The sequence below is a fragment of the Muntiacus reevesi genome, chromosome 13 (assembly GCF_963930625.1).
Source record: "Muntiacus reevesi chromosome 13, mMunRee1.1, whole genome shotgun sequence".
Taxonomy (NCBI): Eukaryota; Metazoa; Chordata; class Mammalia; order Artiodactyla; family Cervidae; genus Muntiacus; species Muntiacus reevesi.
The window spans coordinates 22,385,861-22,398,235 of NC_089261.1; the positions used below are offsets into that span (position 1 = coordinate 22,385,861).

Here is a 12,375-nt window from a genome sequence, read left to right on the forward strand (position 1 = left end):
AGGGGATATACGCATGCACACAGATGATCCACTTGGTTGTACAACACATGCTGGCACAACATCGTAAAGCAATCATACTCCAACAACAAAAAAAAATTTAAGGTAAGCTGTGATAATAAAAACTGGGGGTAGGCTGATTAATATCAATGTATGACAAAACCCACTGAAAAATAAATAAATAAATAAATAAATAAAAACGAAAAAAACTGGGGGTAACTTTTCATCCCCCTAAGCCCTCTATCTTCATTCCCCTTGAAGAATGGAGAGAGAGATGCCTTCTTGCCCAGCACCTGTGGCTGGAAAATCCCAAAAACCCCTGCCCGCTTGGACCGTGCTCACAAAGCCCAGAGGTCTGCTTCACTGCGGGGTGGGGAAAAATCAAACTCCACTCTGGGCAGGACCGAGCGGAAGGTGAAACTCCTGCCTCTCCTGTGGGACTGATCTCAGCCTACCCAGACTGAGCCACATTCCAGCCAGGAGTGAGGAGGGGAGGTGGGGTGGGGTGCTGACCCACACCCCCACATGCAGGCAGCATGTGACAGTCAGGGCGGGGGGCATATTCTCAGCAATGTGGACCCCAAGAGCTACGGCTGCAGACAGCCTCGCTCAAAAGTGATCAGTTCTAATGAGGCGGATGAAACTGGAGCCTATTATACAAAGCGAAGTAAGTCAGAAAGAAAAACACCAATACAGTATATTAACGCATATATATAGAATTTAGAAAGATGGTAACGATGACCCTATACGCGAGACAGCAAAAGAGACACAGATGTAATGAACAGATTGTTGGACTCTGTGGGAGAAGGCGAGGGTAGGACGATTTGAGAGAATAGCATTGAAACATGTATATTATCATATGTGAAATAGATTGCCAGTCCAGGTTCGATGCATGAGGCAGGGTGCTCAGGGCTGGTGCACTGGGATGAACTTGAGGGATGGGATGGGGAGGGAGGTGGGAGGGAGGGTCAGGATGGGGAACACATGTACACCCATGGCTGATTCATGTGAATGTATGGCAAAAACCACCACAATATTGTACAGTAATTAGCCTCCAATTAAAATTAAAAAAAAAAAAAAGTGAAAAGGGGAAACTGCTTCTCCAAGAAAGACACATGTAACAAACCCTCAAGGAACCAGAACCTGAGACAGATTCCTCCTCCTCCTGCTCCCTAACACTGTCCTTTAACTGTGGAATGAGGACTTAGAATTAATGAGACTCATGAGAAGGTAAGAAAGATCCAGGAACATGTCCCTGCAGGGTTGCCTAGTACAGTTGTCCAGGTTGATCACTGCACAAAGGCACTCAGCCAAGGAGGCTATACATGGGCTGTATTCTGTGTTCTAAACCTTCGGTCCTAAAGCAGGCCACGTCTGCACAGAGGGGCTGTCTTTTTCTTACTCACAGAAAGACATCTTTCTGGGCCAGCAGCTCCTCAAGCCCACCCTATGCCCAAGTGCAAGGCAAGGTGTGGGATCTCCCCTCGGTGTTCAAAACAGGTTAGAGGCTTCCCTGAAGGGATTCTGGGTCTTCTGGACCACTGGCAACTTCTCAAGTGCCTGCCTGGCCTCCTAAACCAGCACCAACAGGACACTGCCTTCCCCAAGTACACATGACTGGGGACAGGGGTCTCATCTGGGTTGAGCCTTCCAGAAGGCAAGGCAATAGAAATCTCTTTAATCAAAAACTTCTCTGGGACTTCTCTAGTGGTCCACAAAACTCCACGCTGCCAATGTAGGGGGCGTGGGTTCAATCCCTGGTCGGGGAACTAAGATCCAACATGCTGTGTGGTGTGGCCAAAAGATTAAAAAAAAAAAGCCTTCTCTGATAACTTGAAGCTTGAATTCTGTTGGTAAAGTCAAGAGGAGACTCCAGTGTTTTGTGTGGGGTTTTTTTGGAGGGGGGAGGGAGCAGTAGGCAGGATATCCTGGCTGCATCCAGGGAGGCATAACCATGGGGCTGAGACCTCACAGATCACCAGTTCTATCTATGCTAAAAGCCAATAACCCCCTTCTAGGAAGACCTTACCCTTACACTCCCAGAACAGCAAACAAGTTTCTGCAGAAGGGAATCTTGGCTGGATGGGGGAGGGGTATCCAAGGGGCCAAACTGTACCTAAGGCGGCATCTCAGAGGCATTCTGGGAGAGAGGAAGGAAAGCGGGGTACCCATCTCTGGCTAGGATGTCCTGCTCCCAAACTCAGGAGGACACCCCCTTAACACTCAGCCCTGACATGGCCAGGCTCTCTTATCCCCAGATCGGCAGGAGGAGCCCCTCAGAGTCTGGTTGGGGACACAGCTGTCCCTCCCTTCTGCTCCTTGCAGGGACTGGCGGTGCCTGCCAGCAAACACACCCACGCCCAGCACTTGGCGTGTTCCGTTTTCCCTCCTCCTCCAACGCTGGCAGTCGAAGCAAACTGGAGCAGCCAACTGGCCCCAAAGAGAAGGGCTGTCGACTCGTCCTCAGGCTTTAGCTCTCAAGAAAGCTATTTAAACCCGAGCAGGCACAGCCCCAGAAGCTGGCGAGGGCGGCACATTTTTCAGAAACCAAAATAACAGCTATGATCAGAGGCACAGCCATAGTGTGACTGACTCACTGCTGCCCAAACCCCAACAGTAGGGCTCAGAGCGCTGCCTGTCACCTCCCTTGGCTGGACTTGGCTCTCCCAAGATCTCAGACCTAAAGGAACGCAGCCCAGAGGAAGGTGAACCCACAAGGCACCAGCCTACTTCTCCTGCAGGTAGGTTGTCAGATGCAGGGAGGGCAGCTGGCTAAATGTGAATTTCAGGTAACCAACAAACAGGTTTTCAGTATAAGCGTGTCCTGACAACTGCATGGGACACACTTAGGCAAAAAATCATTCGCTGTTTACCTGAAATTCACATTTAACTGAGCACCTCTTTGTTGCTGTCATTTCTTGGGAGTTTTTTTGATTTGTTTTTGCTCAATCTGGCAACCCTTCCCTCAGGCTGAGTTCTGGATATATAGTGGGTGCCCAGGTGATGCCTAAATTGTTTCTTTCTTGGTCAGTCATCCCAGATTCACTTAAACCAGTCTATATCAGGGACTTCCCTGGCACTCCAGCGGCTAAGACTCCGCGCTTCCAATGCAGGGGACGTGGGTTCGATTTCTGGTTGGGGAACTAAGATCTTACAGTCCGCAGGGTGCAGCCAAAAATAAATAAATAGACCAATCTACTCATAATGCCCTTGGTGCATGTGCACTCAGTTGTGTCCAACTCTTTGCGACCCCGTGGACTACCCACCAGGCTCCTCTGTCCATGGGATTTCCCAGGCAAGAATGCTGGAGCAGGTTGCCATTTCCTTCTTTGGGGGATCTTCCCAACCCAGGGATCAAGCCCACGTCTCCTGCACTGGCAGGCGGATTCTTTACCACTGAGTCACCAAGGGATTAAAATAACACATTCCCGGGGCCTGTCCATGATTCTATTTCAGGAGGGTTAGAAGAATGTCCTCAGATCTTCATTTTTAGCAGATTTCCCCAGAAGAGTCTATTGCACCGAAAGTCTGAGAAGCAGCTGACCTAAACCTTGATCCTGCCTTTTTAAGACAACCTTGAAAATAAGATACCAGCCCACTAGTCACCCTCCGTCCCCTACCACGCCTGGGATCACTCAGAATGTTAAGAAGACAGCAAAGTATACAAGTACATATTTTCAATCTGTAGACAGGTGAAGTGCAGGCTGAAGAGATGTATCAGATCCAAAGCGTTTCAAGGTGCCAGAGTTCTACTCACTATGGGAGGAGGTGGGGGGTGGGGCGGGGGCATTACCTGGTACCCACCTACAGTCTTGCTTCTTGCAGTACAGTCCCCTTGGGAGCTGATGTCATCAGGAATTCAGAATAGGCCTGAACGGCCTCCTTATCCTTTGAGCCCTTTTTAAAACTAATCCAAAATAAATAGCATTTCTCCTAGAAGATAACCAAGCTAATTTATAGTTGCCATTCCAGCTGAACACACATGGTTTTTATAGGGTTCTTCAATCTGCAGGGTTCTTCAAAAAGCAGGGGGTGGGGTACAGAACTTTCGCATCCAACCACCATGAATGATTGCAGTTGGGAGATCTGGGAAGTGATAGCACCCTTCACCGAAGACAGATACACCAGCATCTTCAGGAAACATATTTGATCAGATGGGCAAACTAAAAAGGGTCTGTCGGCCTGAAAATTTAGGCCAAGTTGAGGAGTGGCGATGGGCCATGGTGCGCAAGGTAGCTCAGCCTAGACTCAGAGACGTGAGCAAGTGGCATGTGAAGAATTTCATGCTGTACTGACTGAACTAGCAGGTGGCATTTTAAATAGACCAGAAACAGAGGTGTTTCTGTTAAAAATAATTTTTTTTTTTCAAGAATGACTTGAACAAAAAAAATGTCTCTGAAGAGAAATTAAAATATGTTGAGTTTAATGATGCGCCATTCTTTTTTTTTTTTTTCTCCCAGGGGAAATATATAAAAACACAAAAGGCCTAACCCTTGCTAAACCAAAAAATACATGTATTTGTCATTCAGCTGTGTCCAGTTCTTTGTGACCTCATAGACTGTAGCCTGCCAGGCTCCTCTGTTCAAAACACATAATGGGATAAATTTCATTGATTGGGCCTCCAGTACAACCTGCAGGGAGGGAGCCTCACCATCATTAATAGAAACGATCAATAAGCTTATGGGACTTGGGGGACAAGGATGGGGGGTGAAGCAGGGAAGTGTTCACATCCTGCATCCTCAGTCTCCTCCCCATTCCCCTTCTGGTGGACCATTAGGAGAGAGACAGAGGGGACAGACGGCGGGGGTTGTCTGGCCCCGGCCCTCACCAGCTGCTTCCCCTGGACCCGCCCACCTCACCCCCACCCCCCGCCCACGTGTGGCTGTGTATGTCTTCACTCCTAGAAACCCATGGTGATGCTGGGCCTGGGGAGTCATCCACAGACTGGGGGCTAGGGCCTCTGGTCCCCTCTGTCCTCCCAGGATAATTCATTCCAAACACCGTAGGGAGTTCCCTTCTGCTCTGGCTGGGGCAGTGACAGAGGACTGGGTCCCCAACGTTCATCAGGGGCTCAAGACACCAGAGGCCCTGGTACCCTCACATCAGTGCAAACCTTTTCCCCCGAAGGTTGGGGAATTTGAAAGGGAAATGGTGATAAAGGTCTGAAAGCCCAGGTTAAGAGCCTGGAAAGGTTTATCATCGCCCCAGCTACCAACAAGCAAGCAAGCATGCAATCTGCCTCCGAGTAAAAGGCAAAAGAGAAAAGGCTGTTTACCAAAGCTAAAGCAAGAAAGCTGGTGTTGCAGGTGGCCCGAGGGGGCAGCAGGGAAGCTGGGCAACCCCCTTCCAAGGCCCAGGCCTGGGGCTCCAGGAAAACTTGGAGTGGGGGGCCCCAAAGGGGGGGGTTTCTGGTTCATGGATTCAATACGGCCTTGCAAGAGTGTGCCACTGAGTGCTGTCCCCTGTCTACCAGCTGGCTACTCACCCAAGTCCTCTGCCCCGGGGGCCTTGTCACCATGTGACGGCAGTAACCTGCATAATGACCCCTGGTCTCTAGACCTCACAACCTATTTATGTCTGTACCCCCCTAACTGTGCAGTGTCCCTTCAAAATAAGCTGTGAAAGTGTCAGTGAATGCCATGAATGAATTAATGAATGATGCCAAATCAAGAAGGGGTTTTCATTGGGACTTGCATGGCAGTCCAGAGGTTAAGACTATGTGCTTCCACTGCAGGGGGCACAGGTTCAATCCCTGGTTGGGGAACTAAGAGCCTGCATGCCCTGCTGCAAGGCAGGGGGAAAAAAAAGACCAAGGAAGGAAAAAAAAAAGAAAGGGGGGTATTTGTTGTCCCCCAATGTTCTTCCTGACTTTGAATGGCAGATGGCCCAGGACTGATTCTTCAGGGCTCTTGTTCCTGAATACCTGCTCCCATTCTGGTCCAAGCCAGTATCTGAGCTCACCTGGGCCTCCTCACTGGTCCCCCTGCTCCTGCTCTCTCATGGGAAGACCTATTAATAGCTGCCACATGTCAACCGACTCAGTCACCCCTCGCCTTAAACCCATTATTGACTAGAGACGTATCCACATATTTTTAGAGTGAATTAACACATGTGAATACAATTAACATCACCAGGTGAAGTTGTTAGAGCTTAAAATTGATCAAGGGCTCATTATACAACTTATGATTGTCATCATCATTCACGTTTTGCTCCATTAAGGTTTTTGTTCCAATCTTGTATTATAAACATAAAATTTTCCCAAAAATGACACATTGTGAAATTTTGAGTGAAGAAGAATTTTTTGGTGAATTTTAGGCAGATACTTTCTCTGCATGTCTGAGCAACATATATACTAGTATCTCAGAAGATGATAGTTCTTCAGAACATAGTTCTGATTCAGACAATGTGAATATTAGACCAACGAAGAGACAAAAAACCTTAGTGCTTGATTCTGATGTGGAAAGTGAAAATAGAACTCATGATGCTAGAGAATGCTCCTTTGTTTCTACAGAGGAGTGAGTTGAAGACAACATCTCATGAAAATGAGAATACTTTACAGGTGTGTCAGGGGTAACAATTGAATGCAATAACCTGCACACAGTGAAATAACAGAATTAATTTTTGGCTGGCCAAAATAAAAATCACCTGCTACAGGTATTTGTTTCTGCAAATATTCCCCGGTCAATAATGAGTTAAAAGCTTCCAGTCATCCCTTGGAATCAGTTCTAAGCTGTTCATCCCGAGTTATAGGGCCAGGCATGACCTACCTCTGCCTCTGAGATACCACCTCCCCTGCCGCCCCTACATCCATTCCCCTCCAGCCAACCCACTGCAGCAGGATCCTCCAATACAGCCCCGCCCATCCCTGCCTCAGGGCCTTTGCACTGGCCATTCCTCCACCTGCAGCAGTCTTTCCATGACTCTGTGCTGAGCATTCACATCTAAGCCTAAATTCAACCTCTTCAAAGAAACCTTTTCTAACATTATCGCTGTCGCTGTCCCCAACCTCCCTGGATACTGTGGCGCCCAGTCTAGCAGCCAAATGTGGCTGTGGAGGCTTTGAAATGGGGTGAGTCCCAATCAAGATCTGCTGTTAAGTGTCAAACACACACTGATTCCAAAGACTTCACTCAAAAACATAATGCAAAAATACTTAATTTTTTTATATTGATTGCAGATTTAAATGGTAATCTTTTGGATATATCCAGGTTAAATAAAAGACATGATTGAAATTAATTCCCTTTTACCTAACGTGGCTATTAGAATATTTAAATTTAAAATCACACATGTGGCTGTGTTGTATCTGTCCCGGACAGCACTGCCCTGAGCCCATCACATTCTCTATCATATTTATCATGGGTGAAATCATCTCTTTTGTTTAGTTACTTGACTCCCACCTGTCTTTCCAACTAGAATGCTGGTCCCTGCACACCCATGAACAGGAACTGTCTTGTTCACTGTTGTATGCTCTGTACCTGCCAGAACCTGGCAGCCAGCAGCTGCTGACTGGATGAACAAACCATTCGAGTACCAGGTCTCATGATCAAAAACCACTGCAGTCCCTCCAAAGTTGGGCCCCCAAGCCTCCCAAAACAGGCAGAGAAGTGGTAACAGAAGATGCAGGAGAGGCAAGGATGCAGTGATGGATGGCTCCCCAGCCCAAGTAGAGACCTAGGACTGCTGCTTGAAGTGGGTGCAGGCTGAGGGTGCAGGCTGTGTCCATGGGCACAGCAGGGACAGTTGGGGGATCTGAGTTGAGCTCCTCCATCCCCCAAGCAGGCAAGGAACCATTCAGCCCAGGCCATGCTCTGACCACTACTTACTTGACTCCGGATTTGGTAGATGATGGGGATGAGCAGTAGGATGCAGCCCAGGGCAAGGAGCACATACTGGGCATACTGCAGCACTTTGGGCATCAACACCAGCTGGGTATAGAATGTCTGAAGGGTCTCACCCTCCATTGCGCCGCTCTGGGGAAGAAGGACAAACAGATGGACTAGGGCCACATACTATGAGCTGAGGGTGCAGATGCCACTCCATCCCTTCCCCATCCCAAGTCCACTAGCCAAAGCATGCCATTAGGCCAGCCTCTATGTCCTCCAGGGTCACACAACAGGACTACATTTCCCAGACTCCCTTGCAGCTAGGCAGGCCCACGTGACTTCTTCTGGCCAATGGGATGTAGGCACAAGGACGTCACAATTTCCATGCCTGGCTCCCACGTGATTCTCTCCATCTCTTTGCCAATTTACTGAACGGAAATGGATTCTGACGATCTCCGAAAGGTCAGAACCAAACGATGGAAGGAGCCCAGATGTCCCCAAATGTCTGCATGGAGCACAGCTCCACCTCCCCTCTCCATCAGACTGTGATGTGAGCAGGAAGTGAATTTGACATTTGGAGTCTGGCTGTTCTGGCTGTTAGCTCACCCTGAATTAAAATGAACTAAGCTAGAAGGAATCTTGAAAAGCTGGGAGAAAAGGAAGTTCAATAAAAAGCCAACACAGTGAAAATGAACTTCCCTTCATCTTTGGAGAAGTGGTCACATGCATTAGCAAAATTATTTTATACGCTGACCAGGGACTTTACAATTTCAGGGAGCTTTGGTCTTCCTCATCTCAACTGAGCCTTTCAGTCCAGTGGCATACCTGACATAATGTGCTTGGAGAGGGCGAAATTTCTAATAGACTGCTCTGCATCACAGAGTCCAGCTAGCCAGCCCCGCCTCCCCACCACACACAGCCTCCTGCCTCAGATGCCCACATCAGCTCCTCACTGAGCCATCAGATACCACGACCACAGGAACCTGGTACCCAGGGAGAGGGAGGCAGCCTTACCTCTTCGAACCACATTAGTGGCAGGACCACTGGCTGGATGTTCCCAGTTTGTCTGGAAATAAGGGAGATCAAGCAAGTGAGAAGTTCTGTTGGGGTGCCTCAGGTCAGACAGCTCTGGACCTGTGATTCTACAATGACTAGATCGATGTGATCTTGAGGAATGGGTATCTCCTGACAGGAAGCAACCTGACAATCCGACAGTATCTTTTTAAATGAAAACTTCATGTCTTCTATGTGGTGGGTGCTGCCAGGGACCTAGCTGATGTCCATTTCTTCCTCTTTGAAACAGAATGCCAGTTTTACTCAGGATGGCAATGTACCCAGCTAACAAACAAGGCGGTTGATGCTGACCCCCTGCTTTCCTTCATGGAGTCTGGAATCTGGGTGCATACCAGGCAGAAAGCACTGACGTGACCAGTCCCCAGTAAACATCCCCGGGGAAGAGTTTCTACTGGGCATCCCTGGTAGGGGACACTTCACACATATCACAACTCATCACTGGGAGGAGGAAGCATGTCCTGTGTGACTCCCCCAAGAGAGGGCTCTAGAAGCCTCTGTCTGGTTCCCCCAGACTTCACCCTGTGAGCCTGTCCCCTTTGCTGGTTATGTTTTGAATATTTTCTATGTAATAAATCACAACTGAGTCTTCCCAGCAAATCATCGAACCTGAGAGTGGTCCTGGGAACCCCCGACACAGTCAGTTACCAACAAGCTGTGTGACCTCGGGCATGCTCCTTACCCTCTCTGTGCCTCCTCTGAAAAATGGGGGTTACAATGAATTCCTCACAGGGCTCTAGTGATGACTGAATGTGGATACATGAAAAATGCCCAGCATATAGAAAGTGTTCAGTGTTTATCACTGTTGTCTAGTTGTTAAATGGCTTCCCAGGTGGTGGTTCCATGGTAAAGAATCTGCCTGCCAGTTCAGGAGACTCAGAAGACATGGGTTCAACCCTTGGCCTGAGAAGATCCCCTGGAAGAGGAAGTGGCAATACATTCCAGTACTCTTGCCTGGAAAATTGCATGCACAGAGGAACCTGGAAGATTACAGTCCACAGGGTCCTAAAGAGTCAGACATGACCTAGCGACTGAGCATGCAGCTGTTAAATGCCAGCAAACAATAGAACAAACAAATATTCCATAACTTCACATTCCTGGGTCTGCTTAAAGAAGGCACAGCTGGAGGGGAGATGGAACCCACTTGGGGACAGGCACTAGAGTCAGCACAAAAGGCCCAAATCCTCAATCACAATTCTCAAAGATCACTTAAGTAGAGTGCTGGGTAGTGAAATGAATTTACACAGTAACACCTACAGAGGAGACAGACATGGAAAACATTCTAGAAATACAGGGGGGGGGGGTCCCTCTTCACTTTGGCCTCTTTAATTGGAGTTGTAAGAACTAATGTAAATTAAATGCACAGACTGTGCAACCCTCGTGCCTCTATCTTGTGAGCAAACACCACAGAAGTTCCTCAGAGAAGTCACAGCTAGATGGCTCTGTTTCTGGAACAGCTGTGTTTCTAGACTTTTCCCACGCTGGTTCCTCAATAGCCCTCAGGGATGTTGATAAACACCGTCTTTGAGACCATCACCCCAGCCCACGGCAGTTCTGAACAGCTGGGGACACAGAGGCTCAGAGAGATCAAAGTAGTAGTGTGTGGCCGCCAACAGGCAGAATCCAGCCACCCAGAGAGACTGCTGGCTTGGGCAACATCTGTCAAGAATCAGAATGAACTCCCAACAGGTGAAACTGAGAAAGCAGGTGTTAAAATCCAGATTCTGAAACCTGCATTTGCAAATGCATCGGATGTGGCCACACTGAGCCCGAGGCCCCTGGTGGTCGACAGAGACCGGCCCTTGGCCCGTCCCCACCCAGCCTGTCTGGCTCCTCTGTCCTAGTCACCTGCCCACCCTGAGCATGAAGTTAGCAGACCAGGCATCGAGTGATGGGGGGCCCTCCGGAACTCCAGCCTGAGCAGCAGGCACCTAAGGCCCACATGGCGCTACTTCACCAGCCGCAAACACTTCAGGAACAAACTCTCTGAGCAGACTCAAAGGGTAAAGATGGAAAGCTTGGACTTCCCTGGCAGTCCAGTGGTAAGAATCCACTTGCCAAAGCAGGGGACACAGGTTCAATCCCTGGTCGGGAACATTCCACTTGCCGTCGAGCATCTAAGTCAGCATACCACCACTACTGAGCCTGCCCTCTAGAGCCTGAACTCTACAACAAGCTAAGCGACTGCAGTGAGAAGCCCGTGCACCACAATGAGACAGCAACGAAGACCTAGCAAAGCCAAAAAAGTAAAAACTAATTAATTGAATTTTTAAAAAAAAAGCTAGCAGAGGAGTGTGGATGAGCTATACAAATGATCCCCAGTGCACTCAAAGTGTTATTCTTTCCAACTGAGAAACATCTCACAAAGCCAAACAGATGCTCACATTCCTGCAGCCCGGGAATCTTTCTGAGGGATTTTTTTTTTTAATGGAACTATTTCAAACACACTAAGTACAGAACCTGACAGAACAACCAATCAGCATGCTCCCTCACCCGGCTCTATCCTGAATGAGTGAGTGAAAGTTGCTCAGCTGTGTCCAACTCTTTGCCATCCAGGCAAAGCCTGTATGCAGACTGTAGCCCACCAGGCTCTCTGTCCATGGAATTCTCCAGGCCAGAATACTGGAGTGAGTTGCCATTTCCTACTCCAGGAGATCTTCCCAACCCAGGGATCAAACCCAGGTCTCCAGCATTGCAGGCAAGATTCATTACCATCTGAGCCACCAGCTCTGTTCTATAATGATGTTATAACAAGAGTTGGCAAGGATGTGGAGATGCTGGCACCCTCCCACGCAGCTGGTGGGAGTGTGAAACAGTGTAGCCGCTCTGGAAAACAGTCTGACAGTTCCTCAAATGGTTAAACATAGAGCCACCAGAGAACCTAGCAATTCAGCTGTAAGATATCTACCCAAGAGAAATGAAAACATACATCCACATACTCAGGCTTAAATATTCAGAGCAGGACTTCCTTGGTGGTCCAGTGGTTAAGAATCCGCCTGCCAATGCTGGGGACCCAGGTCCCATCCCTGGTCCAGGAAGACATCACGTGCCAAGGGGCAACTAAGCCGGTATACAACAACTACTGAGTCTGTGCGCCTAGAGCCTGTCCTCCACAACAAGAGAAGCCACCTCAACAAGAAGTCTGTGCAGCAAAACTAGAGAGTAGCCCCTGCCCGCTGCAACTAGAGAAAGCCTGAGTACAGTAACAAAGACACAGCACAGCCAAAAATAAAATGTATAAACTTTTTTAAAGATTCAGAACAGCATTATTCATAATGGCCAAAAAGTAGAAACAGCCCAAATGTCCATCAGTGGATGAATAAAAACATGGTCTTGCCAGGCAATGGCATATTATTCAGCAATAAAATGGACTGAAGTGCTGACACCTGCTACAACATGGATGAACCTTGAGAACACCATGTTAAGTGAAAGAAACCAGTCACATATTATACAACTCTATTCACATAAGATGGCCAAAATGGGT

At 48.3% G+C, this 12,375-nt stretch overlaps 1 protein-coding gene across 2 annotated transcripts in view; it reads right to left on the bottom strand.

The window, feature by feature from the left end:
* SCARB1 (scavenger receptor class B member 1) overlaps positions 1–12,375 on the bottom strand; it is a 92,591-nt gene that overhangs the window by 2,067 nt on the left and 78,149 nt on the right. The window contains exons 10-12 of one of the 2 annotated variants that reach the window (XM_065903951.1): positions 8,835–8,886; positions 7,821–7,967; positions 3,802–3,930 (exon numbers count right to left, since the gene is read on the bottom strand). In XM_065903951.1, coding sequence (XP_065760023.1) covers positions 3,802–3,930; positions 7,821–7,967; positions 8,835–8,886 — 328 coding nt within the window. The remainder of the gene's footprint in view (positions 1–3,801; positions 3,931–7,820; positions 7,968–8,834; positions 8,887–12,375) is intronic. The other variant, XM_065903952.1, reaches the window with a different exon arrangement.